This window comes from Anarhichas minor, unplaced genomic scaffold, assembly GCF_050575085.1.
Source record: "Anarhichas minor isolate MPS153535 unplaced genomic scaffold, ASM5057508v1 ptg000136l, whole genome shotgun sequence".
Classification (NCBI taxonomy): Eukaryota; Metazoa; Chordata; class Actinopteri; order Perciformes; family Anarhichadidae; genus Anarhichas; species Anarhichas minor.
The window spans coordinates 7,432,071-7,459,088 of record NW_027466582.1 but is presented as its reverse complement, the minus strand read 5'-3'; the positions used below and the strand labels follow the sequence as shown (position 1 = coordinate 7,459,088).

Sequence of the window (27,018 nt, the reverse complement as noted above, 5' to 3'; positions counted from 1 at the left end):
TGGTGAGTCAACTTCTGTTGAAATATTACAGAAATTACTTGTGGCTAATTAAAAATAATGATTAATTATTCTCAAGAAATTGAGAAACTGTCTATCACTGTTCTGTCTTATGACTTGTCCTTCTCTCTGTATGTCACATTGATATTCAAGAAGCTCAAGTAGACTGTTTAGTGGACAACCTAATAGAAGATGAAGCTGAGAGAGAGGGTCTTCTTGCCAAACCCACCTGCTTCATCATTGTTGGAAGACCGGTATTTATCTTTCTCTTACACACACACACACCTTTATACACATTATGAAACACAATCAGAAATGGGTTCCACACACATCTCTGAATTGTCTTCCTCGGGTAAAGCTGAAGATTTGAAATACACCTGTTTATAGATAATGCGATGTCCCATCATCATTTGGGATTTGCTAGTATATCTATATGCATGGAGCCTGAAGTTATTACATCAAATACATAAACACAATGAGTATCAACACTGTGGAGAGTGCTGCTACCAGCCCCCACATCTGATCAACAGCACATCAAAACACTGGCATTTGTTCTAATACCTTCCTTATAACCCAGTGACTCAACATGAATATTGTGGTATTCTTTGTGACAGGGTGTTGGCAAATCCACCTTGGCCAAAAAAATTGCAGAGTCCTGGAAGTGTATCTTAATTGATGGTAAGTACAATCGTTGTATTTCTGGTCCTTGTCCCATATTAATTCAGATATTTCTCATCAGCTTTTATGGTTTTTCAGATACAGATATGTTAAACACACACTTGGAAAATAAAACAAAGCAAGGCATAGAGGTGAGTATCAAAGGTAAAGTGATCCTTTTGAACGTCATGTGTTTGTGTACATATACTGTATATATGAATTGCTTTTTCTTTTTCTTTTAGCTCTTGAATATCTTATCTGAGGGTAAAAGTGTACCAGAAGACATGGTGCTCCAGCTGATCCTTGCCAGACTTAACTCACCAGATGTGGAGCACTATGGTAAATCATGCAGCTCAATCAGTTCCAGCATAGTGGACATGTATTCAGATTGCACATTTTAGCACAAAATACTACAGTGTGAGCTGTGCCACTACTTGTACTTGATAATATACGTGTTTTTACACAGGGTATGTACTGAGCTGTCTGCCGTTCATGTCAGAAGAGTGTCCGAAAATTCATGAGCAGCTCGAGCTGATCAAAAACCTCAAACTAACACCTGATTTCATCATCAACATCAAGGTAACCCACATGTCCTCTAGTAGTTGCATTGCATTGCCTCAAGTAATATATTTACTTTTTAAATGACCTTGGACACGTTCATATTCTGACAAACGTTCGTACATCTGTGAACTTAACACTGCCATCCTCCACCAGTGTGCAGACAAGGACCTGGTCCATCGGCTGTCGGGTCTGAAGCAGCACCCAGAGACAGGCCAGCTGTACAACAGGGAACAGTGGAAGCGTGAGGAGGTGTTTAACAAGAAGAGGGAGAACAAGGATGAGGAAGTGGAGGATGAGGAGGAGCAGGTACGACTTAAGGGAAAACACCTCTTTCCACTGGGTTTAACCAGTCCTGTCTTTGGCGTTAGAGAGTAGTATTAATATTATTTCCTGCAATTCCCAATGTCATCATATTTAAAAATTTGGATTTTGACTTTTTGTTTTTACTTTATTCATTCTAATTTCTGTAATTATTTTCCAATGAATAATTCTTATCACAACCATAAACTTTAAACCGTAAACAAGAAAGCCTGTCTGTGCTGTCATGATTTCCTGTTATACAAATTGGGTTTGCTTTCCTTGCAGGAACTCCAAAAGGATATTATTGGCCACATGGTGTGGACGCCAGAAAATTTGGCCAAAAATGTTTTTCTTAGAATCAACATGTACAATGATACTATGCTCAGACCACTGGAGGTGAGTTACCCCAAGGCTCCAAAACATCTGAATGGCTCACACATTACGAAGTTAAACAAACATATCCTCGCACATAATGCAGCTATGAGTTGGGCTAATCGTTTGACAGGAAGTCATCCATTTCTTACACATTATAAATTATGATCTTTGTGATTGGATTATGTGCAGTCCCACGATGAATATCAGACCCCTCTGATGGGGGATTTGTCTCTCAAGCCAGAGTGCTGTCAAAGATATTGCGTTTGTGTAAACGTTTAACCTTTCTTTAGAAAGCCACCAGTATTTTCATATCATACGGGTATCTCAGAAAGTTTTGCTATCCTCTGTGGTTTCATGTTTTGTGTGACATTACCTGAGATATAACTGCTGATAAAAAGATGGTCTGACAGAGAATAATGAAATGATTAAACAACCAGGTTTAATGTTCTGCTCTAAATCAAACCGGATGAAGGGTAAGAGGAATTGCCCTCCTGAAAAAAGGAAAAACACTCTGGTTTCTAAATTCCTATTTTTTTAAACCCAGTCAATTGTAAGTTAATTGATATTTTTTTCAGGACTACATAGCAGCTCACAGCCCCCTCTACCTGTTGGAGCTGGATGGAAACAACCCACCGGAAGAGCTGCACTCAGTAAAGACACTAGGGATACATTCACCATTTCAAACATGATAATAAACAATACAATGTCATATGCTGTTAAAATGTATCTTTTCACCATAGTATGTTTTAATTAGTAGGCAATGTTAGTCATGGCACTGGCTTGAATTTGATACAGCAGTGTTGTCTGTGTGGCACATGTTCAACTACCCATGTATTCTGTGGGCTGATTTATTTTGTTTATTGTTTTGTCTCTAGTCTGTAATGTTCCGTCTTGAATCCATGGCAATAAAGCGTGTCTCCATTCCAGTCCTCCTCCATCAGACTGATGATGAAGAATTGCCAGAGGACATTGACACGGTCTGTCATTAGTCACCATATTCAGATTTTATTAAAAAATGTATTTCAAATATATCACATCTATAAACACAAATGTGATGGTGACGCAATAAATGTACCTGTTGTTGGATATTTTAAAATTATGCTCTAACAGACGTTTCAAACATACTCTCTCCACTAAATCCATTTCAAATTGAACTCCATCTCTTTTCCAGGAAGACCTAGTGGGAATAATGTCCTCCTCCAGGACAGCGGCCCCTGGTTTTAGATGGAGAAGGAGCCGCTGGAGCCGAACTTGTCCTGTTGCTCTAAAGGAGGGCAAGGTCATTCCTGGCATGCCTGAATTTTGTGTGGGGTGAGTGATCGTTTGTAGGCGGTGGCCAGGTAAGGAATCTATCTAGCTTCAAATGAGACTGGGTAAAAATGTCAACCAACTCTCATTTCAACCCCTCTGCAGCTTCCAGGACAAATTGTACATCCTCTCATCTGAGGAGGCCTACCAGAAGTTTGTCACAAACCCCCGACGGTATTTACTTCCTCCGATGCCCAGACCCCCTTGCAGAGTTTCCATCATTGGACCTCCACAGGCAGGGAAGAGCACTCTATGTAAGCTTCTAGCTCAGCACTACAATGCATTGGTGCTTGATTTGGAGGCATTGGTGCAGCCGGTTCTGGCCACGGTTGAGCAGGAGAGGCTTGACAAAATCAAAGAGGAGACAACACAGATCGCTATAGAGAAAATCAGGATGAAGATGGAGCAGGATGGCGGGCAGAATTCAGGCAAGTTGGGTTTTGTTGATGATCACGATTTTCACTATCGATTTTCACTATCATAAAATATCCAACAACAGGTACATTTATTGCGTCAATACTGTTGTATTATATACATATACATATATATATATATAGTATTTATATATTCATTTATTTGAACATGTGACCCATGTGACAGCTGTGCCAGCATAATATACCATATTTGTTGGCAAATGTTTTCTTCTGTTTTCAGTGACAGAGGATCATCCAGAGGTACAAGCCATGGTGATATCTGCGCTGGAAGAAGCTAAACATATGAGCACATCTCCCTTCAGCCTGTATGCTGAGGTACTGCAGAAGCGTGTAAAAGAGGTATGTCAAAAATCTGAAACATGGCAGCTGCATTTACACAAGCTTGAGATGGGATATATATATGTATCGCATCTATAAACCTGCTTGAATTCTGATGTTACAGATTGAAGAGGCTGAAACTAATGCTGGCTGGGTGCTTGACAACTTTCCCAACAACATTTCCCAAATGGATGCCTTACAGGAAGCTGGAATCCTCCCAGACATCCTCTTCTGTCTCACAGACAGTGATAGAAATCAGGGTACGAGACACAGGAACAGTTCATCACAAACAAAACGTTGTTTTATTTAAATATGTAGACTTGAGTATATATTAAAGTTCTGTCAGTGTTCATGTGTCATTATGTGTTGAACTGTTGAACACTTTATTGTTTTAGATCCTTCAGTCCTTTTTTTATATTTGCAAACCATCCTGTATGTAAGCACCCTAAAAGCAGCATTGAACTAAATAAACGTTTCTAATTCTGTCTTAAACTCTCTCCATCTCCATCTCCATCATGTGTTGCTCAACCTGTGGAACTACCCGATCATTGCGACCCGGGTTACCCAGAAAACCCGGAGATGAATGACCACAAACTGCAACTGCAACAGTTTGAGTCTGAATGGGACCAAATGCAGTCCGAATTAACTATCGTCCACTCAGTACTGGAGATGGGCGACAAAAGCCCTGAAGACCTGCTTCAAGAGATGATCCATCAAATGGAGAGTGAGTTAAACCGTTCTTCAAGTATCAATCACAGTCCATACTTTTTGTGTTACACCACAAACCTTATCTCTTTTAATTGGCCAGAATGGAAAGTCAGGTTTCAAGTAAATTAATTATAACTATTATATATTGTTTTTTAATGGTTTATCTAATAATGTGACTACTACTGCTACTAGATGCCGTGTTTGGTAAGAAAAACTCTTAATCCAATCTGATTTACATGATTTTCAGAACCCTTTGAGCATGTATCTTCTGAGCTGTCAGCAATGGACCTGGTCAAGGAGGCAGAGGACATCGAGGCCTTGGCTGAGCTGGAGAAAGACGAGGAAGGCAGCAGTGACAATGACGCAGCTGAGGAGGAGAGTGAAGTCAGTAAATAAGTCATTTTTTACTTCATACACTGGTTTATAATAGTACAATTGAAGATACAGGCCTGTTTTTACTGCTTAGTTGTCAATTAACAACAGCATCTCCTTCCTCTCAATGAAAGCAGGGTGACACAACAGTCAAGAGGTTATTAGGCGATACCCATCATTTCTGCCCTGTGGCCTTAAAAACACAAAATGTTCTGTGGCCGTGTACGGATGAAATTGCCGCCAAGTACCGTGAGAAGACCTTCTACTTCTCAAGCCTCGAAGCCAGGGGCTCCTTCCTTCAAAACCCTGTTCAATTTGTTGCACAGACTGAGCCTCTCAAGGTACAAGCTGACATAAGTAGAGAAAGAAAAAGTCAAAGTAAGAAAAGCTAAAAGTCCCTAACAAGTATCTTATCACCTTCTATCCAAGCCTCCTGTCCTGCGGATCTTTTTGCTCGGCACCCGAGGGTCAGGCAAGACCACTCATGGTGAGTGGCTCGCCCAGCAGCTTGGCATCTTTCATATTCAGTTCAGAGAGCAACTCCAAATGCTCATCATGGCCAAGACAAAGAAGCGGGTACCTTATGCTGATGAGGTAGAGTATTCAGAGGAGTCTCCTGGGGATTTGGAGGCCCTGATAGAGGAAGCCAGGGAGGAGGTCGAGAAGGAGACGGAGGAGCTGGAGGAGACATCCGCCAACACAAATGACACGGAGGTCAGCTTTCGATAAACTTCCCTGTAGCAGGATTTCCTGTAATATTTCCAGTATTATGGTGCCTGTGAGGATGATATTTGGTGTGTCTACAGCAGGAAGTGGTTCTGACCGATGAGGAAAAAGCAATCAAAGACTACCTGTCTGATGGAGATCCACTGACTCCACAGATCCTGGATATGGTTATCGCACCATTCTGGAAACAGGAGCCATACATGTAGTTATACACAAACACAAAATACACTCTCTTCCTGCCCCATGCGTCATATTTACTGTAATTAACGTAATGTACAGTAGTATTAACTCTTAATAAGCGTAACTCCCCAAAAATGTTCCTTTAATAAATCATTAGATAAATCTCTCATGCATGCTCCCTTTCTGCTTTTTCCCCTCTTAAAACCCAGGCTCACATACAAACCTTTCATATGTATACACTTCCATACATATCTTACACTTATTTACCTAAATACATTATATATGTATTTATGTACATTGTGTGTTCTTTTTGTACCCCTGGCGACACAAAGTATTTGTTGACCTTACTCTTTCTTTAACTTCTTCTCTACTTCTTCTTTTTTCTTTCTTTTTTCTTTTTTCTTCTCTTTCTCTTCTTCTTTCTCTTTTTTTTACCATTCTCCATCTTGAAGATCTACAGGTTTTATTTTGGAGGGCTTCCCTCACAACCCCGACGAGGTGCAGTACATGTTTCAGACACAGCTTTTCCCTGACGTTGTGGTAATGATGACGGTGGACGTCACAGATGTCCAGAAGCGTCTGTTGCCGACATACATGGAGAGCTGGCATGAGCGCCACAACCACCGCGAAGCGCAGCTGAACCTTCTTTGTGATCTACGGAAGAAGAACAGGGTAAGCATGTGACAACTCGGAAGAATTTCTCCCCTGCCAACACTATTATCTGTATTATTCTTGCAGTCTGTCCTGACAGTGACTGTAGATTGTGTGTGAGTATCTGGCACAAGTAAATCTCTTTGGTACAGGAGGAGAGCATTGTCAAGAGAAGGGCCGAACTCACAAATGAAGCAAAAACAAAGGTAAACAAACTCATTATTACCACTGTCATCCCCTCTCCATCACTGCTTAACCTTCCTTCCTCCTATCTCCATATTAGCTCAGAAATGGTGAGGATGAAGAAGACGATGAGGAGGATGAAGCTGAAGGTAACGAAGAGGATGAGATAGAGGCCATGCTGGAGGAGGAGTTTCCTTTAGAGGAGGAAAACAAAGACATTGACAATGAGGAGACTGAGGAGGCAGCGTCTGAGAGGCTGGAGATGGAGATAGCGGAGCGTTATGCGACGGATGAAAACAGCCTCGATACTGTGACGGTACAAAGACACAAAACCTAATGAAGTAGCCAGACATACACATTTATTACCCTTTTTTAATATTTGATTTTGGCACAGTCGGGAGAATTACATAGAAGTTACATAAGAAATTGTAATTTTCCATAAACTCTTACATCCTGCTTTGTGCTGTTCTACCATCAGGAGCTCCTGAGTGAACTAAACATATCCAAAGTCTCAATCAGTTCCTCTCGCAAGCTCCGTATTGTGCGGCATCAGCTGCTCCAGATAATCCAGCCCCTGCTGACCAACAGGGAGTCACTCTTCCAAAGATGCCAACCTATCTCATACAGCCTGGCACATAAGCTGCTGCTCTCCTCTTATAAGCTCCACAGTACCTTTGGCTGCTGGGATCCCATAAAGGTAGGCGTGATTTAGGAATGGCCACTATGTCTTTTTTTATTTCAAATACTTGCCTGACTGTCCTGTACATAGTGTATTTTAACATACTGTTTTCTACACACACCTCCCCCTTCTACAGCAATACAAAGAGAGAGATTTGTTCCAGCCTCTGCAGTGGCCTCTCAATACCACATATCCCATAATCTTCCATCAGTATATCTACTTCTTTGCGTCTAAGGAGAACCGCAACACATTTATGCTGAACCCCTTGAAGTACCTCAGGCAGCCAAAGCCCACCCAGTCCCTTCCTGTTAAAATAGCAGTTGTTGGACCACCCAAATCTGGGAAAACTACTGGTAAGACTCAAGACAGCTGCAAAATCATCCAAGCAGAGTTGTTTGTTTTACACTTTCTCAAACGGCCATCACTATTCATCGCTTTATTTTCACGTTCTGCATTTCTCTCACTTTGCTTTAACTCTCCAGTGGCACAGATGTTTGCTCAGAATTATGGCTTGGCCCGTCTGTCCATTGGCAGTGTTATGCGTACGGTGCTTAGCAATCACGAGCACACCGATCTGGCTGTCCAGATGAAAAAGCATCTCTCCCAGGGATTCGCTGTGCCTGATGAACTGGCCATTCAGTGTCTGGAGGTGGTGCTCATGAACTCGGACTGCAGCACTCGAGGGTAAGCTGGGGGCTTCTGGTCCATTAAGTTATTAAAACTAAAGGCTTGAAAAGATCCTAACTTTTAGCTTAGAATAAGTGCTTTTTTTTTTGTTTCAAGCCAAAGACTTTATCCTAACTCAAGAAATCTGCACATGCTGTACTCTTTTATTGCTGCTTGAGGGTGTTTGAGAAGACAATATTTAATCCCAGGTACGTGTTGGACGGCTTTCCGAAGACACTTAAGCAGTCAGAGCTGATTGGGTCTCGGAGCATCATTCTAGTTTTTGAGCTGGAGCTGGACACACTGGAGGTGCTGAGGAGAGGCCTTCTGGACAAGATGAAGCCCAACAAGTTAGCGAGAAAACACACACCAATAGCAACTATAATCATCTTTATAAATACACATCAGAAATCACAAGTGTGAGAGCTGTTTTTAAAATAACAAACCTTCAAAGTTAATGTATGAAAACGTGTCTCTCCTCCCGCTGCAGGCCTCACCTGATGCACGACAGCTCAGAGATCCACCACATTCGTGACTTCTGTTACAGGAAGGAGATGGAGCATGTTAGGCAACACTTCCGAGAACAATATCAGAACTGGATCCTGCTCGATGGCTTGAAGAGCAAATGGTGGATCTGGAACAGTATTATAAACGAGGTCAGCAAAAGCATCAAATATATCACCAACTACCTGGGGAGGACGTGCAGCGGTAAGTAGCAGCTTATCCAGAAATCAGCTCAACGGGGCTTTTCACACTTAAAGTAAAATACCTGCCAAACCCTGTATAAAAACTTACATTTAATCTATAAGCATAGTTCATCCTCCCTTTGCTTTTTAATTTCAAAGGACAAGCAGCCTCCATCAACAGACTGTGCATCACACCCAAGGAGCTGGAGTGTCGGCTTAGCGAGTTTGGTCATTACTGCCCCGTCTGCCTGGCTCTACAGTACCACCTGGTGGACTGCTCAGAAAGTGCAGCCTTAACTCACGCAGCTGAGTACAAGGGACACTATTACAAGATGTGTGGTGAAGACCATTTAGAGGTCAGTGCAGTGGAGCCGACAGCTGGTCCAAATAAACAGATTTTTCACTATCCGGTGCATTCAATTATTTGTATGTCACACTATGAAATCGTGCAGGATGAACCAAATACAAATATCTGTATGTCGCTCTCTCAACCACAGCGGTTCCTGACCACACCTGATCATTTTGTGCCTCCTGGCTGCGCGCACACTCTCCCACAACCTCACCTGTTGCCAAGAAAGATCACTGACATTCAGGTGAAAAACAGGTTCCCACAGCAAGTTGAGATGAAGGGCTTCTGCCCGGTCACTTATCTGGATGGAAAGCAAAGGTATGTTACATTGAACATTATAGGGGTATTCAGCTCTATAATGTTCTAATCTACCGGTGACACATACATGATTATTCACTTTTTCTCATTTCTTGAGAAAACATTTTCTAAGACCCAAAACAAAAGAAGTCAATGCAAAGGGATTTCATGTGTGTACAGAAATATGTACTGACAATATGTGCTATGTACCAACCAAACAGCTAATTAAGATGTGAATAGAAACAAATAAAACTCTTAGAACTGTTGATTCAAATCAGTCAGTGTGGGTTTTGATACATGATTGGCATTACTTTATTAATGGTTTAATAGAGGTTATTTTATCAATGTTAGTAAATTATGAAGTGGTCTCTGCCCTGATTCACTAGATTGAAGATTCCTTAGAAAGTGCATTTTGAAAGCACATAATGTAAATAATAATAACAAGAAATTCTTAAAAACTGCAACATCTGCAACCTACAGAATGTCCCACTTCATGCCAACACAAATAGAAAGAATATGTCAAGCGGATTTAATTTGTGTCAGATCTCTTCTTACTGCCCACTACTCTTCACCGCATGAGATAGTTCTCGATTCACAGAAGGTTTACTTGTCCCAAGGTATGAAGCTCTGGTTCGAGGAAAGATGGAATACGCCGTTGAATACCGAGAAATGATCTACATTTTTGAGACAAAGCAGAAACAGGACAAGTTTTTGAGGTGCGGAGCTATTATGTCTTTGTGTGTTTCAGAAACGTTTTGTAAGTCATGTGTTCTTTTCACAAGGTTAGTTGTGCGTATCAATAATATCGAAACGTTTTACACTACTTGTAATGTAGAAAGTGTTGAAATATTATCTTTTAAGGAATCCCGAAGCCTACTGGGACCAGAAGCTGCCCACTAAAGTTCCTCCTCTGTGTGAACCTATACCCCTCACCTCCCTTCCAACGTTGGGCTATCTGGAACAGGTCAGACACAAACTCAAACGTATAATTTGTTGTTTCTGAAGTCTCTTTGACATCCGCTCTGCTTGAGTAAATTCTGTATTTTTTCTTTTAGGGTGTCGCAGTATCCGTCATTAAGGCCATGACAGCGGTTGGGTGTCTCAAACCAAAGTACCCCTTCCTCAGCATACAAAGATCATCACTCCTCTATGTGGCCTTCTACCTGAAAGGTAGGCAGGGTGTCATGGCTGCCTTAGGCCAAAATGAAACATCATGTGTGAATTGTTTGAACTTAATAATTATGATGGCAATTATGATTTAACCAACTAATGAATTAAATCTTATGTTTTTTAAAGCTTTCAACAACAAGAGCACAGACTACACCCGCAAGAAGTACAAAAAGAAGCTGGCCTCGTTTGAAGAGAACTGCGCGCTCATTCCCTACCTGAGCTCAACGATGAGAGGGAACTACCGCTCTCCCGGTGAACGTCCCGTCGACTTTGAGTTCAAACTAAATAGGTTCCTGGCCTTGGGAGACTCGCCAGTTGCCAACAGTGTGCTGTAGCTGTGCCTGTGCTATTTCATATTGTGTTCCTATTGTGTGACAACAAAGGCATTTGAAAGCAACCTTGTTTTATTCCCTCACACAATTCTGTTTTCTTTACATTAGCTTCCGTCTTTGTATATTCAATAAGATTCTGGAAATTACGAGTTTGTGTTATTACTTTATTTTTTTGAAGATGTTACTGTATTTTCACACTCCTTTGTCCGCCATTAACAAATGCTCTCGTTTTGTTGTACAGTTTATTAACATTTGATCACACATCAACCTACAAATATCATGACAAGAAAAACTTTCAAACTGAACAAACTCATACACGTACATTTTAGAAACTACCTTTAAAAGGTCACACCATATGGTTCCAATCTGAGAATCATCTAAACTTTTACTCCACAGAAATGTATCCAAAGCCTCCTAATCACCATCAGTCTGCTGGCCATCTGTCTGATGCTCGGACGGGTTGAGTATTGCAAAATGCTCCTGAGATCAGTGGTCCAGTTGGCCTGGTTTCCTTCTGCCTGTGCCTGCACACACCCTTTCAGCCTTGATTCACTCGTACTTCACTGATGATCGCTTCCCTGTTTCCTGCCTGTAAGGGGTATTCGCCCTGATTCACTTGATCTGCAGCTACAGTAAATGTTCCAGTCATTCCTGTCCTGCTGCAGATGCCACATCCCCACATAACCCCTCTGCACACATGCAAACAACAGCAAGATGCTTAAAAAACTTCTCCAAAAACTTCTCCAAGTGAAAAATGCACATATTTTGTGCATGAGCAATATGTAATTTAGGTTTGATAAAGAGTACATAGCCTACATACGCATTGGGTCTATGCAAAGAGGAATTTTACAGATTCTGTCTGTAATTTATTAAATTCTTATGAACTGTGTATATGCCTGTAAATTTGGTTAAAACTGTATATTATTACAGCTACAACAATTGATAAGATCAAAATGTCGCAGTAAGAAAAGCCCAGGTGTAAATAATGAAATATTTTGATAAAATATAGATTACCAAAACAACTTAGCTGAACATCATTAATATTAATAGAAACTACTTTGACGAGTCAAAATGTCTGCTGTGAAAGAGGCCTATTAACCACCTTATTGTGCCTACAACACAATACGAATATTCTGATTACAATTTTCGAAAACAAATGTAAAAATGTAATTTCAAATACTTAAAACATTCTAAACATATCCAAAGTATTTAGTCAGTGCCCATGGGTTAACTGGTATGTAGCTACAGTGTAGTGTCTACCAGAGGAGGTGCACGTGGCCGGGCTCAGGTCGTGTTTCTGCCGGGGTGAAAGTCCGGGACGAAAGTAGCCGCCACCGTGATTGGAGTAGAGTAGCCGAGGGCAAAATTGTACAGACCAAGCATTAGACACTTCCAGGTGGAGCGCAGTGCTTTGCCAACATTCTGAAAGACAAACATACATGCATTGATAAATCATCAACTCTGCAGACTTAAACAATAGTGCAGTAATCTATATTCTGAGAAAGCTGCTCTGTCAGTCAGAGTAGGATTCAAGGGTGAATTAAACCACACAACCATGTAATTATCACCTGTATTCCCACATCATTCGCCTACAAAACTTTATTAGTGCTTTTGACAGAATTAGGTTAAACAAATATGGGAATTAAGAGTAGACATGAATTCATGCAGAAACTGTTGAAATAAAACCTGCTCATGTGGGCCTTTAGAACAATAGCACCACAGGAGGAGAGGCGCAGTCTTTATTTATCCCTAAAATGTAAACAAAAAGCCCAGTGAACTTTTGTCTGCTGTACTATTTGAACAGGAACGGCCTGACCGGCTGAAGCGGATACAGGAAGTCAGATGTTTTAGAAAAATAGAGCAAAAACAATCCTTCTTTCTCAGTGTAGTACGTAAGAAAGACTCTACTCACCAGTAGAACATATTTAAACTTAAAACTGATTACCAAACTAATAGACTTTGAGCAGCATGTCGGGACATTCTCCCGTCTCCTCAGCTATAGCAGACAGAGACGGGACCTATATGAAGCTTTAAAGCTCTTTAGTGACAGTCATCAGTCTGACTGGGTCAGTGTGAGCCCAGAAGTTAAGTCCAGAGATCAAAGACGAGCTGGTGCTCGTTGCCAAAGGAGGAAACAGCTGTAAATGTTAGGTTATCATAACTGCAAGCTTTAAGCTTCACTGGGATGGTTAAGTTTGTTTCATTTTACGACTTTCTAGTGATTCGTGAGCTTGGGAATTATGCAGCGACAGCATAGATCACAAATTACGAAAATAACCCATACGGAGCAAAATAAACATTTTCGTAATAACTTGTAGCATGACGGTGGCAATAGATTTGTGTAGATCAATTTCTATGAATTTAAATAATGTATCTAATAAAACAATTTGATTGAGGCTGATTAATGAAAACAATTGTTCACATTGTAACTTAACCAGTGAAACTATTACAGTACCTTAACACACACACAGATTCATGTTAATTGAATATCAACAACTCAAGAAAATGTAAAGCAGCAACACCAACCTTCTTGACTTTTTTGTACTTTTCTTTCTTCCTTTTCTTCTTCTCTTCTTTTGCCTCGACTCGCGCCTCCTCATCCACCAGCGGCTCATACCTCTCCGGCAGAAAAGCGAAATGAACTTCTCTGTGACTCCTCTCAGTTTGTCTGCGGTTGTCTGCCGCTGACTGGCTGTCATCGTGGCCAGAGTGATACAGACTCTCTTGGTGATCCACATGCCGTTGATATTTTGCTGCTCGCACATTCAGAGTTTGACCTGACGCAGAATTTCCGTCAAACAACCTTGATGGAAGAGATTTGGGCTTCATGTTTTCTGCTTGTTGCAGCTCTCTGGGACGTAATAAAAAAAAAGTACCACTTCCCTCAGGAGGTCAGGGATGTTGTCAACAGATGTTATGTGCATCAGTGGAAGTGCATTCCAGTGGACCGCCTTGCGTGGAGGATTTGGCACAGAGCCCTTAAAGGTGCAAACCTTTCCTCTTCACAAGACTGACCTTCATAGGGTTTCAAGTGGAATGTTTCAACGCACATCAATAACAATAATTGCAATAACTTGAATTATGACCTCCCGAGAGACTTGAGGTGGAAAATGTCCTGAAATGTGATTTGATGCATACAAAACACAAACACTGCATTTGTTTCTGAACTCGATTTGGTTTAATGAATTTTAAATATTTCTTACAATAACAGACAACTCTTCAACGCGCCTGTTTTCGAGCCATTTAACAATTGGCAGGGGATATAAAAACACTTCCCCTGACTGTGCAGTAACCCCTGTAATAGTGGATTGTGTAATAGTGCTTACAACAATGAATTGCTACCAATGTTCAGTGTTGTAGTACGAAACATTAAACAGAACTTTAAAAAATATGTATTGCTTTTGGTCACTAAGAGAAGTACACTTTCTTAAGACTGAAACCAGAATAGCAACACTACTGCTCCTCGTCTTGACTTCTTTGTGTGTTGTTGTCACGGTCTGGATCTTTGAGACGGAGGATGCGGATGATTTTACTCACTGGAAGAGAGCTGAAACAACAAAGAAGAAGAGCAACAAAGATGTGAGTGCCTTTACGGTGAAGTGGCTGATGCTCTGTCTCACAGAAACTAAGCAGCATATAAATCCACATGGCCTTACTCCCGAATGAATTACTTCATCACAGCTCATTTACTAAGAGAATATGCAGTAACTAAGTGAATAAAACACAACCGGGTGCTTTGATAAGCGAGGTTGTATCAGTGCATACCTCATGCTCTGTGGGGTCAGGAAGATGAACTGTCTGTAGCGTTGACCAGCAGCCACCTTCAGCATCATGTCCATTGATATTCTCCTGTTCACCATGTCCTAATTGAAGAAAAGAAAACCCTGCGAATGAACTTCATCCAAACTTGTCCTTCTCCCTCTTGATGCTCTTGTTCAGACACAACTTGCAACATATCAATAAAAACGGTCTCTTATTACCATGTAAACATCAAACTCGTCGAGACAGCGGAAAGGCGCCTCCGTGATGGCCCAAAGAGAGAGGACGAAGCAAACGGTGGAGAAGGAGCGCTCGCCTCCGGACAGAGAGCGCATGTCACTCAGGTCAGCCTTGTTTCCCTGGCCCGGCTGCACCTTTAGAGGGATGGAGGAGAAATCAGTATCATTCCTCTTTACACCACCTGGCTAAAAGGCTGTACCAGCCATGTCTCGTGGTTTTAAGAGTAATGACAAAGAATAAAAAAAGTCAACGTGTTCTCATTTAGACTTTTGCCTTGCTGCTATATCGTTTAGTTAGTTTGGTCTTACTGAGATGGAGAGGGTTTCATTCTTGTGGTCAAAGGCCATACTTCCAGTGTATCCTCTCTGGGCCAGCATGCTATCAAAGTAGTATTTACAGCGGGCCGACAGGAACCTGCAGAGGAAAGGGACATATGCACATGGAAGGAAGAACATCAAGGAACACACAAAGAGACAAGTGTCACAGCTAACATGTCCTTTTTTCGATTTCGCTAATCCATTAGATCAAAAATAAATAATATGAATTTATCAATATTAAATAAATGAAAGAGCTTTTGATTTCACGTCATGTTCCTGGAAACAATCTCAACAACATCTCACCTCCTGAGCTCAGCATACACCTGGAGTCTCTGGTTCATGACACCATCGAGACTCTTGATGAAGCTGTTGAGGTACTTCATTTGCTGTGCCATGTTCTTGTAGTTCTCCAGAGCCTCATGATACTGCCTAGACATGTGAAGGTGAGACAGACGAAAGGTTTGTGTTGGAAAAAAAGAAGAAAATATTTAATTTCATGACACTACAGTTCAACCACTACATTGTCATGTGATACCCTGGTCTCAGTGACGTACCTCACAACCTCCTCGCGGTCCCCCTGTTGTCCCTGCTGGGTCGTGATCTTCACCTTCAGACGGTTGATCTCACTGTCTAGACTCCGTGCTGTCCGTCGTACTTCTACGCGCTCTGGACAGATTTCCGTGGCCTTGGCCGCAGATGTCTGAACCACAGGGTGAAACAAACCTTTGGTTTCTGAGACTCAAAGCAGGCGGTACTAAAAATGTACACAATTTGTGTTTTAACCTCACAAAAACAAAGATATACTGAAGATTCACAATGCTCAAAAGAACCTCGAATAAAACGTCAATGCTTTTGTCGGAACACATTTGATAAGTGTGCTCTGTGCATTAATGAAAGTTTTTCTCTGATTTCAAACTTTAAATTAAACACTATTACTTTTACTGAAAGCAGACAGCTCCCCCTCTATTCCCCTAAAATACAATTACTGCCTCGCAGTTGTATGCATAATGCCCCGGCCACAGCTATTGCGGGTGCTGAAGCATAAATGTTAATGCTTGTTTCATGCGAGGAAGACCTCTGCGTCCAGTTGCCCCGTGTATCTCTGTTTGGCGCACCTGAAGTTCCTGCTCTTTGCTCTCCTGGTTGGTTTCAAGGGTCTGGATGTTGCGGAGATGGGCGCTGCGTTTCTCGTCGTAGTGTTTCTTGTGATGCCTGCACTTCATCACATCCTGATCCGCCTTACTCAGCTCCTCCTGTAGAAGGACAGAAGGACGAGCACACGGAGAGCAACCACGTGAGCTTCACCCAGTATTCTGATGATGCTGATCTAAATCTTTCTTTCATCTAAATGACAAGACATCGATATATTACCTTGACTGGGTCTGCTTCCTCAGCGACAGTGTTGATCTGCTCTTTGTGCTGCTTGTACTCCTGCTCTGCCTCCTCATAGGAGGCCTTGGACTCAGCCGTCTGAGCTCGGGCCTCATCGTACTCGGCACGCTTGGACGAGATCTTAGTGACAATCTCTTGAAGATCTTCCTCCTGTAGTAGAGTGGTGAGAGTAGCATATCACCTGAGTTGTCTGTGCTGATTATTTGCAGATCATACATTTATGTGGGACGTTTCCTTCAGTCAATATTCCATATTTTCTTTCCTCTGGCGTGTCTACTGAGATGATTATTGTACTGCACTGATGTGTTCTGTACAAACCAGGGGATTGAGGTCCTCTGACTGAGGCTCTTCCATATTTTGTAGGTCTGTCAGCTCCAGCTGTAGCTTTGTGGCCGTGGCCTGGAACAAATACACAGATTCATTAAATATATCAGTGTAGAATACTAGACTTTTGATTTAGAAATTCCTTTTTTGATTGAGCAGTATTACATTCTTTCATGCCATGATCGGACATAATAATGATCAGTTTGCCTGTCTGATATTAGAAAACATAAGGGATGATCATTATGAATTGTGTGTTAGCGGTAAAAGGGTTACTTTGGTAGTCCTCTGCTCTACTTGGGTTCTTCTCAGCAGCCCTTCGTTCTGTTTGATGTCATCATCGAGCTTCTTCATCTGTTGCTGGAAGCGAGATGCCTGAGCTTCCTGGTTCTCCATCTCCCTCTGCAAGTGCCTGAGAGTAAAGAGAGGAACCAGCAAACAGAGAAGGTATTAAGATAAAAGCATCTCTTACAACTACTCCCTGTTGTGACATGTACGGTGTGTATATTTCAAAAATTGAAGATAAACATACAAAAAGCAAGATAAGGTTTGCATGAGACAAATAAAAGTCAAAGAGAGAGTATTGCTGCACACACACACCTGATCTCCTCCTCAACATCTCCCGAGAGGTAGTTGGCTCTGGTCTGCTCAGCAGCGTAACTTTTGTTATTGAAGATCTGATCTCCGTCCCTGGAGAAGGCCTGGTTACAGTGCTGAGGAGGGTTTCTGGCCTGCATCACTCTCCGAGCATCTGTTCGATTCTACACCACGCATAAAGTGCACACGCAGCGTGAAAAACAAAACTCATGTCACTGCACCTAATATGTTGTCCACAAGATGTTTTACAACTTAGTAGTCATTTACATCTAAAACAAATGATGGCTCGTGAAAATGCTGAGTGGATAGTAACTTCAGCTACAGAGACAAGCAGTTACCTTAATGAGTAGAATGCTCTCAATCCCCCTTTGATCAATCAAGCAGTTGGCCACAACTGGGTCCTCAATTTCTAGAGCTTGAAGCACGGAGGGGTATTCAGGGTGATTGACGGCCCTGACAAGAAGACCAAAACCAGCGTTGTTTAAGTGATACTTCATGCAAAATGTGTCCCTGAAGTAACAGACTAAAACTAACAGGTTTGATAACAGGTAATGCATTACCAAAACTGCACCAGCGTGTGAATATTGTCCATGAGCTCACCTCGATCTTGTATCGTGGACTCTTGAAAGAAAATTGCTGGTGATGATGGCAGGTCTCCGGCCAGTTGGGAACATTTTGGACATGAGGCCCTGCAGCACCTTCTCATCCTCGTGGTTATCACAAGTGAAGGCCTGCAGTTGCCCTTTAAGACAGACTTCGACAGACAAGGCTAGCTCTGGGTCCTTCAGGCTAATGAGGTAACCTGTAGAGGGGAAGGACATGTGAGAAGAGAAAGCAAGTTAGAGGAGCATTTTTCACAGACGTCACCTTGTGGTCGGGCTTTTTTTACAGGTTTTAAGGAAGAATACATCTATATTACATATTTATCTTATTACACTGCCAGGCATGGTCACATTGGGTGTCTCACTAAGCATGATTTTGTGATTCAATAGGGTGAGAAAGGAATCAGGCCTGGAACATACAAATGTTAACCAAAGCACAACTGGGCACCGAGTCTTACCCAGAGGTCCTCGAGGTTTGTGCTTTAACTGGCCCCTTCTGTGAGCTTCATGGATGGCGTTGAGGAATGCAGGCATGTGCTCTCCAAAACGCCGCAGGCGATTGGACCGACTGCTCTCCATAGTCTGCAGGTTCCTTCTGTTGGCCTCAATGGACCTCTTGAGCACTTCCTGCTCTTTACTGAGGACAGAAGGGGGCGGATGTTACTGTTTCATTCCACTGCCGTAACAGACTAATTAATCTGTTTCTAATTGGGTTTATTTAGGACTGGCAGGGAGCTAATAATCTAAATTTCATTTTTAATTGGGGTTGGTCCACCCATCGATGTTTGAATGTCGAACTGCTGTAAGACTTATTAGGCCTATCTGGACTAAAATACCAGGGAATACCAAAATCTATTGTATTTATATTTAGAATTAATCAGAAGCAATGACAGCACAGATATTTTCTTCTGATCCAATAACAATAATACATTCATTCCAGCTCAACTTCAACTGTCAAGCACAAAGTGGGGTTTCCTGAGGCAACACTTTCTGATTCTGCGGACATTTATTTGTTGTCAAAGCCCAGTTTTAGTTCCCTACCTGATCTTTCCTTGCTCTTCCCTGGCACGGTTGCAGACATGCTGATACTGGTCAATCTGCTGGCTGAGAGTGGCGATCTGGTGACTCATGTTTTCGAGCTCGGCCTGTATCTGCTTCATACGCTCCGTCCTGGCCTGGCTTTCCGCTCCTGATGTCTGACTGATGCTACAGCAAAAATGGGAAGGAAGACAAAAAGCACACGGGAGTCAACAACACAGTAAATACATGTATGAACACGGACTACATGAAAACAAAACGAGGTCGTACCTCAGCTTGAGATCATTTATCCTTGAGGACAGCTGAACCTTGTCCTTTTCCAGGTCCCTCAGGTTGGCTTTGAATCTGTGCACAGTGACCTAGCTCACACACATAATTGGATATTAGAAACACTGGTCAGTTACACAACAAGCATCACTAGAATAACCTTAATTGTATCTGACGAGATGAGCAGAAAGGAAGAACCAATACACTGCTTTATATTGTGGAAGACGTATTCAATTCACTTGCAGTACTCGTAATGTAAGTGACTGAACCAGTTGACGGTATTATCTGGACTAACGCATCATCTGAACTCTGACCTCGCTAGACTTGAGAAGGGTATTTCGTCTCTGGGCCTCGGCCTTGAGCTCAGCACATTTGGGCTGTAGCTCCTGGACTTGCTGTGTGATCTCCTCCAAGTGTTCCTGGATCTGCCTGGATTTGCTCTCAGCCTCCTCGACCTTATTCTGTATTATTACATAAACACAGATCAGAGAAGCGGGCAGGGGGGGGGGGGGGGTTTAAAGGTTAGAGGATAGAAGAGGGCTATGCGCAGAAAAGTGCAAAGTCGTGGTGTAAGTTATCAAACGGAAATAGTTAATAAATTACTGGTGATTCTAAAAACACACTAAATACATAGATTTTATGAAGAATACTAAAAAAAGTTGCATACCTTCCATTCATCCACCTTCTCGTCATATTTCTCTGTCGAATGTCTGTCTGACTGCAGCTTCTCTTTCATTGGCTCCAACTCCTTCTCCATCTCAATCACCTGCAACAGCCTCAGTCATTAATATTCAGACAAATGATCTTAAAGCAGTTACTGCACTAACCCGTTTTCATAGGAACACGGGGGATTGGATGAAGGAGGATGGAATTCAAAATTGGGAGAAGAAATCGGAGAAAGTGATCTCACCAAAGCCCAAGCCATTTGCTTCTGCAAGTCCTCCAGTTTGGTGTGCATTTCATCCAAAGATGCCATGTTCTTGTAACGGTCCTCTTTCTCCACAGATTTCCGCTTCAAGTCTTTCAAGCACTGAAACAGTAAAGTAATGATTGTGTATGGTCGTATAAAACATGGTTAAAAAAGAGGAATAGCTATGCTATCAAAGGATTAAACATTGGATCTATTTAAAGCCTTTAAATTGATTAACAGTATAGTTCTGCATCAATATAATTAACCCTGCAAGAACGTGATATGTTTTGGCCACATGGGGGCAGTAGAAACTGCAATATCATCGCCTTTAAGCAGACAGTTGCTTATTACCGAGCATCATCATTCATTTAGAGTCATCTTTGAATCCACACGGTCAACATCCAGGTCCAATATTGACTCTCTCAGAGCTCATTTTTTTTGTCAAATATTGGTTTATAGCTGCTTACAATATGAATATGTCAGACAAACGGATTCTTACTTCACTGTGTTGCTGAACTTTATCCTCTGTGACGTGTTTGGTGGTTTTGATGTAAACAAAGTCCTCTCTCATCTGCTCCAGCTGGGTAGCTTTCATAAAAAACTGTCAGAGGAATACAATTATAAATCACAGTTAAAGTTCACAAAAACAAAAGAGAAAACATTCTTCTTTAAATGTGTTTGAATATAATCACCTTATATTTGTCCCCCTCTCCTTTGGAGTGGAGGAAGTATTTGCTCATCTCTTGAGTGAGGACTGACACGGGATTGTTTACCTTTGGAGGAAAGGTGATAATGACTTCCTCTGACCAATACAACAGGTTTATATCACAGGATTACATTTAGTCGTGATGGAGATTAAACATCATTGTAATGTATGTGATATGCATAGCTCATACCTGTATGTTAAAATTGTCCAGGATAGACAACAGCTCTTCCTTTTTGGTTGAGACAAGTTGACCTATAAGAGGAAAAGAATATATACGTTCATTATTCGCTAATAACATAGATTCACGCAGCTATCAGAAGTAGTAATTTGCATAAATATTGTTAAACTTTCCTTTCTTTTTCCCCTCTTGCTTTATGCTGCTTTTTGTCGTCATTGTGAACAGTAATACATTCATCATTGTTTAATCATTATAATAATTAAATTCCCTGAGCCCAACGTGACAAGAACAAATTGCTATATTTTAATATAATGTCCAGACATGGAAAAGCAGCAGATTTCCACATGTAAGAGACAGGAGCCACCAGTTGTTTACTTAAATGATGAATGCATTACCGAAATAGCTGCCAAAAATGTTCTGGTGGTTTAACGTGTTTAACATTTAAAATGACTACTTACATGTTATATATTGTTGTGGAAGCACAGTGTAGTAGTACTTTTACCAAAATACTTGGGGGGGAAAAAAAGAAGAGAAATGTATAGCTCTTCAGTCTTTACCTGATTTGCTCCTCAGCTTATAGGTTCTCAGCCCCTCACGTGTGATTCTCAGGTCTACAATGATGGCTAGACCATACACCTCCGGTTTGTAAGCATCCCTTCCTTTGTTACGCAGCGTGATCGATACATCAGCAGAGCTGAGGATAGAGTAACACGCATTAAATCTATAGCGATTACAAAAATGCAACTTTTAACACAAAACATATTTGAGAATCCCACTCTCTCATAGTGAAAAGACAATAGATACTTGACACCTTGTTAAATTTGTAGCTGTAGCAAGCAAAGAAGCCTTCATGGAAGATACTTTTACACCAGAATTTCTTTAAGGTGAAGAGTGAGAAGAACTTGAAGGACAACATTCATGGAATGTGTGCCTGAACGGACAGAAACTTAAAGGCAACAACCTGCATGTCAAAAAGGATGTACATTACATGATGTGGTGCAAGGTCTAACCTTTCTCCTTCCTTCACAAAACCCTTGAGGGATAATCCTCTGTTTGTGGCATGTGCGTTCCCGCCTAAGGCCACTATGAGAGCCGTCAGAACGGCACTCTTTCCACCTGTAAAACAAGCAGTTAGTGCACAGAAAACACTGAAATAACCAAAAGAACTAAATGAAAGACAAGGAGGACAAAAAATAGACAGTTAACTTAGCAATAGAGTAACATAAATACATGATTTAGGTTTAAGCCATTACGCAGATCCAACTTTGGGCAAACGAGATGATTCATGATAAATCCACAAAAAAAATATGTAATTGCTTATTGTAGCTCGGTGTGGAGTTGAGGAAACCAAAATGAGTGTGGACGGATGATCAAGATCAAGATTTCAGATGTGTTGGTGTGTTTTTTTCTCTCCTACGTGTGGTTTTTAAGTGAGGTGTTTAATTATAGGACATCAAAAGTTTAGGTTAGGGCAAATTTAGGGCTTTGTTGTTAGGGCATAGTTCAAGACCTTCAGAAAACCTGTCTTCTGAAATGGGAAACAAGGATGCATCTTCATTCAGTTCAGTTAAACGTCTATTAGCCTAACGGCTGCACTCACTTCCATTGTTGCCGACCACAAAGTTGACATTGGAACCAAAAGTGAAGGGGCCAAGGAGAGAGTGACACATGAAGTTCTTCAGTGTGATGGACTCCACGATCCCTGCATCGCTCACCACCTCACCGGCACCCTGCACATAAACGCAGGTGAACCGTGCATGTCATTTAACGGTTACTTTACAATAATAATATATAGACACGCTACTCGATAGGCGTCTTTACATGTTCTATCATTCTCAGAGAATCTGTTAAGACAAGACAGAGTAAAAGGGGAAATAGATGATAATGTCCTTGCAGCAACAGGATGTTTCAGATACATTTGACAGCACATACCTGTCCATTCTGTAGAGGATCTTCCTGGTCAACATCTTCATCTTCCACGTCTTCCTCCGCAGCAGCAGCAGGTCTGATCCGTTTTTTGGGGTTGTCACTGACAGAGCTGCTTTTTCTCTTCGACATCTTGGTCAAATATCTTTACCTTATGGGTAGAAACGAAACTGAAAGCTCATAGTCTAAACCGCAGCTCTTGTTCTCCAGCTTAATTGCTAGTTGTTGGTTTGTTTGTGTTTGTAATGTCTTTCGCAAACCGACAGATGGAACAGTGGCGGCCGCAGGCTAACATTAAACGAAAACGAAAGTAACGTTAACGTTACATCAGGTTGGCCGTTACAAACTAACGTTAGCTTAGCTGGCTAACTGACGCTACATGCTAAACAGTTAGCAACTATTCAGCCAGCGAGCAGCGGAGTGTGTTGTGGTTTAGTTTGCGTCGTTGTAAGAATTAGCAAAGGACTGGCATGCTAGTTTATGGAGTAACTGCTTACCTACCGTAGTGAGAGGCAGCCGTACACAACAACAGAGGCTGGTGAGGAGGAGGGTGGTCCATGGGACGACTGATCAAATTCGCGCCCAGTATTTCCGGTGTAATCTCGCGTGGTTACACGAGTTCACGAGAACACAAAATACTTTTGCATCATACACATCAGACACCTATGATCATCGTACACGGTGCTTTACCTATGCTTAACAGTCGTACGTCACTGAAACTTGTGAAAGACAAGAACGCTCTAAATGTTTTTTATTTACTTGATAGCTTTAAGTTAAATTGAGATAGTCCTGCTGTTGTGATTGTTTTGGATTTATTTTTATCCACTTTGTGTTTGATTTGATTTTGATCTCGGCAGAAGTATTTTCTCTTTTTTGATAGAGTCATGTAAAGAGGCCTTTGTTATTTTCTCCCAAAAAAAATCCTAAATCAGAATCAGCATTATTGGCCATGTATGCATACTCCGGTTTTCACATTGCTCTCAACGTACATAGAATATACAAATAAACAAGACAAATATAAAAAAAACAAGGACAATAAAGACATCAAACAGAGAAACTAAGCACTAACATTTAACTACTATGTACAATATAACTTATAAATAATAAAGTGGCAAAAGAGTGAAAACAATTGAATTGTGCTTAGAGCGCAGTCTGTCTTTTTTGTAAAACATAAGCAACATACAAGTGTGTACTGTGGAAAAAAAACGTTAATACAGCATCTTTCCTTAAATGCCACAGACACCAAGTTTGTAATAGATAGATATATAGATAGATAGATATATACTTTATTCATCCCGCAAGGGGAAATTTGTTCGCTACAGCAGCAAAAAATATATAATACTACAAATAGCTAAATACTGCAGTATTTTCAGGAGTGGGCTACTGAGCACATTCACTAAGGATTGATTTTTAAGGACGGCTCGACTATAAAAACGGCTTAAAATATTATGAATACTGAGCATAGACTGTATATAAGAAGTGAGAATAAACCCGAGGGTGGCTGTAATGTAACGTGGATTAGACTGCTGTAAAACCTCAACGAAGAAGAAGTCGCCTCTATGACGTCATTTTACTGCGACAAACCGCCTGGACTTGTTTACAGAAGAAGCTTTAGGCTGAGCAGGGTTTTTGTGAAAATGACGGACCAAAAAGCAGAGAACATTAGCTCTATCCCCATCGATGAGTTCAGCAATTTAAGAATCACATCCATATGGACGTTTCTCATGTCTGTAAGTTACATTTTGTTATTTCTTATGTGTAAACGTTATGGTCATAGCTATCCCTGCTAATAGACAGGTTACCTTTAAACCATCCACTTGGAGCAGTTATATCTCGATGGCCGCTGCCCAATGTGTGCTTTTATTTACTGTTCTCAGGTGCAGTGGTCGGAGCCCTGGCTGATCGGGCTGTTGGTGTTTCATGTCGTGTGTTTGTTTCTGACCGTGGTGACGTGCAGATACTACAGAGCGCAGATTTGTCACTTCCTGCTCATGGGTAAGTGAATAAAAGAGAACTTAGCAGTGTGTGTCTGTTACCAGTAAAGACTGAATAAGATCTCAAAACTAGTTAACCGTCAGTAAATCCTGTACACCTTGTTGGATTCGTTTAACAAGAGAATACAGCTGTGTTGTTTACTGACTGACATTATCTCTATGTTACAGTTGGCCAGGTGTATAGTGCTGAATATTTAAATGAGCTGGCAGCCATGAACTGGAGGTAAGACAATTGTTCAGCTACTTTCATGTGGTAAATAATATGTATGTAGAGGCTCTGTTGTTCAAAAACAGGACACATTCAGTCATTAAGAAGATTTCATGAAGCGTAATTCTTTTTTGCAGGTCCTTCTCTAATTTCCAGTACTTTGATTCCAAGGGCATGTTCATATCTTTGGTGTACTCTATTCCTCTTCTGCTGAATACAGTCATAATTGTGGTAAGCTTTATTGTTCATCCTCAACCTCCAAGTAAAATGTTAAAAATGCGACATGATACGTGAATGTTTGTGTTGTGCGTTGACAGATGGTGTGGGTGTACAGGACATTTTACACTATGACTGAGCTGAAGACACTCCAGCTCAAGCGAAAGGCCCGCAGAGAGATGAGAGAGAAGAATGACTGATGTCTCTCCTTATGTCCAAATGGGCTCCATTTGGAGGTGTTAAGAATCAGTGTCTCTGCCATGCTCATCCTGACTTTTGGAGGAAGAAGACAGATTCCTTCATGTGACCATAAATAGATTGTTCGTTGATGTCGGTCAGGACTGGGGGTCTGTTTCTGGTAACGGCTGTTGAAAAAATGCCGGCGAAATACTGTACACTATGATATACGAGGACCAAAGGACATTTACTGTTTTGTAATAATGTTGTTTTAAAGTTGTTGAAATGCACAAAGAAAGATAAAGGGTTTTTGAATGATTTGTATCTAACTGTTGATTTGCAGCTCTTAAGTTAGATTTAAGCACCCATTTTCAAGAAAGGCTAGTGTTCAGGCTCAATATACAAATCTGCTGGCCTCTTAGCCTGTTATGTTATTATGAATTATTATTAATCCAAATTATTGATTGAATACATTTGCATGGATTATCTGTGAATTAAATCTGCCAATGTTGTGGCTCTACTCCTCCAGAATAGACAGTATGCAGAGATGTACGAGCACCAAAAGGCCTTCATAGACATTTTATTTTGAGAAAGTTTTCAATTACCAAACATTAAGTAAAGCAAAAATACTGTACATTATACAATATATAATTCAAATCGGGTACAAATACACAAATGCCGGAAAATACACTGAAACTGCTACACAGTATGTCTGGAAAAAGTCAAGTTCAGTCATCCACATTAAGAAAGGTGTCCGCTTATGTCTGAACACTGCAGCAAAATGTACAGGTTAAAAGTGAAACCTCTTTATGGTTTCAGTGAAGGCCTGAGGATGTTGTTGCACCACTAGAGAGCAGTATAAACTAGATGACATGAGACAGGTCCTGGTGGCCATAAGACATGTTCCTATGGAGACTTTTTCCTCAACTCACACTGTCTCTAAGTGCATCTGATATACTGTATGTGGGTGTTCTTTTCTGCATTCATCTAGCAGGACCCATTAAGTGTGGACATGACATCATGGGAAGTTATTAGATGACGAGGAGGAAAAGGAATGGATGTGTTGTAATGGTGGTGTGTGTGCGTGCATGCGTGTGGAGATTTGTCAAGGCTCCATCTCTTGTGTAGGACACATGTATTGCCCGTGAGATGCCCGCTTTATGTTACACTTTATTAGGTAGATCTCAACTAATGCAACCAGCTCAATTTATCTTGGCACTT

At 41.2% G+C, this 27,018-nt stretch overlaps 4 protein-coding genes across 6 annotated transcripts; 2 read left to right on the top strand and 2 right to left on the bottom strand.

The window, feature by feature from the left end:
- Window positions 1-146: 146 nt before the first annotated feature.
- ak9 (adenylate kinase 9) lies at window positions 147-11,117 on the top strand (the record flags this gene model as incomplete). Its single annotated transcript, XM_076084024.1, has 32 exons — window positions 147-251; window positions 612-675; window positions 754-806; window positions 897-993; window positions 1,121-1,233; window positions 1,369-1,535; window positions 1,797-1,911; window positions 2,466-2,540; window positions 2,766-2,867; window positions 3,062-3,201; window positions 3,304-3,626; window positions 3,853-3,971; window positions 4,075-4,210; window positions 4,477-4,674; window positions 4,906-5,042; window positions 5,168-5,371; window positions 5,460-5,744; window positions 5,837-5,958; window positions 6,389-6,608; window positions 6,740-6,793; window positions 6,871-7,086; window positions 7,249-7,467; window positions 7,586-7,802; window positions 7,932-8,133; window positions 8,325-8,465; window positions 8,606-8,823; window positions 8,961-9,157; window positions 9,299-9,468; window positions 10,065-10,163; window positions 10,309-10,411; window positions 10,503-10,617; window positions 10,744-11,117. Coding segments are annotated over 32 exons (4,935 nt in total), but the record flags the coding sequence as incomplete, so codon positions are not given.
- On the bottom strand, window positions 11,114-13,791 carry LOC142942125 (required for drug-induced death protein 1-like). Its single transcript, XM_076084323.1, has 2 exons — window positions 13,476-13,791; window positions 11,114-12,371 (listed from the first exon to the last, which is right to left on the bottom strand). The coding sequence occupies exons 1-2, from the start codon at window positions 13,776-13,778 to the stop codon at window positions 12,234-12,236; spliced, it is 441 nt and encodes a 146-aa protein (XP_075940438.1). The 5' UTR covers window positions 13,779-13,791; the 3' UTR covers window positions 11,114-12,233.
- Window positions 13,792-14,104: 313 nt separating this feature from the next.
- LOC142942046 (structural maintenance of chromosomes protein 6) lies at window positions 14,105-23,796 on the bottom strand. 3 transcript variants are annotated; one of them, XM_076084211.1, is made up of 27 exons: window positions 23,704-23,796; window positions 23,209-23,353; window positions 22,877-23,006; window positions 22,287-22,392; window positions 21,834-21,970; window positions 21,289-21,350; window positions 21,085-21,165; window positions 20,892-20,993; window positions 20,393-20,512; window positions 20,150-20,248; window positions 19,797-19,943; window positions 19,486-19,574; window positions 19,219-19,383; window positions 18,636-18,814; window positions 18,176-18,377; window positions 17,914-18,028; window positions 17,579-17,739; window positions 17,255-17,390; window positions 16,976-17,056; window positions 16,637-16,807; window positions 16,381-16,518; window positions 15,820-15,965; window positions 15,569-15,694; window positions 15,257-15,362; window positions 14,930-15,082; window positions 14,715-14,812; window positions 14,105-14,496 (listed from the first exon to the last, which is right to left on the bottom strand). In XM_076084211.1, the coding sequence occupies exons 2-27, from the start codon at window positions 23,332-23,334 to the stop codon at window positions 14,403-14,405; spliced, it is 3,270 nt and encodes a 1,089-aa protein (XP_075940326.1). In that variant the 5' UTR covers window positions 23,335-23,353; window positions 23,704-23,796; the 3' UTR covers window positions 14,105-14,402. The 3 variants fall into 3 exon arrangements, with proteins under 3 accessions (XP_075940326.1, XP_075940327.1, XP_075940328.1); XM_076084212.1 differs by having other exon boundaries at window positions 23,700-23,788; XM_076084213.1 differs by lacking the exon at window positions 23,704-23,796 and having other exon boundaries at window positions 23,209-23,686.
- Window positions 23,797-24,776: 980 nt separating this feature from the next.
- On the top strand, window positions 24,777-26,115 carry tmem18 (transmembrane protein 18). Its single transcript, XM_076084644.1, has 5 exons — window positions 24,777-24,932; window positions 25,080-25,197; window positions 25,365-25,419; window positions 25,542-25,635; window positions 25,722-26,115. Exons 1-5 carry the CDS (start codon window positions 24,840-24,842, stop codon window positions 25,818-25,820), a joined length of 459 nt encoding a protein of 152 aa, XP_075940759.1. The 5' UTR covers window positions 24,777-24,839; the 3' UTR covers window positions 25,821-26,115.
- The last annotated feature ends 903 nt before the right edge of the window (window positions 26,116-27,018 follow it).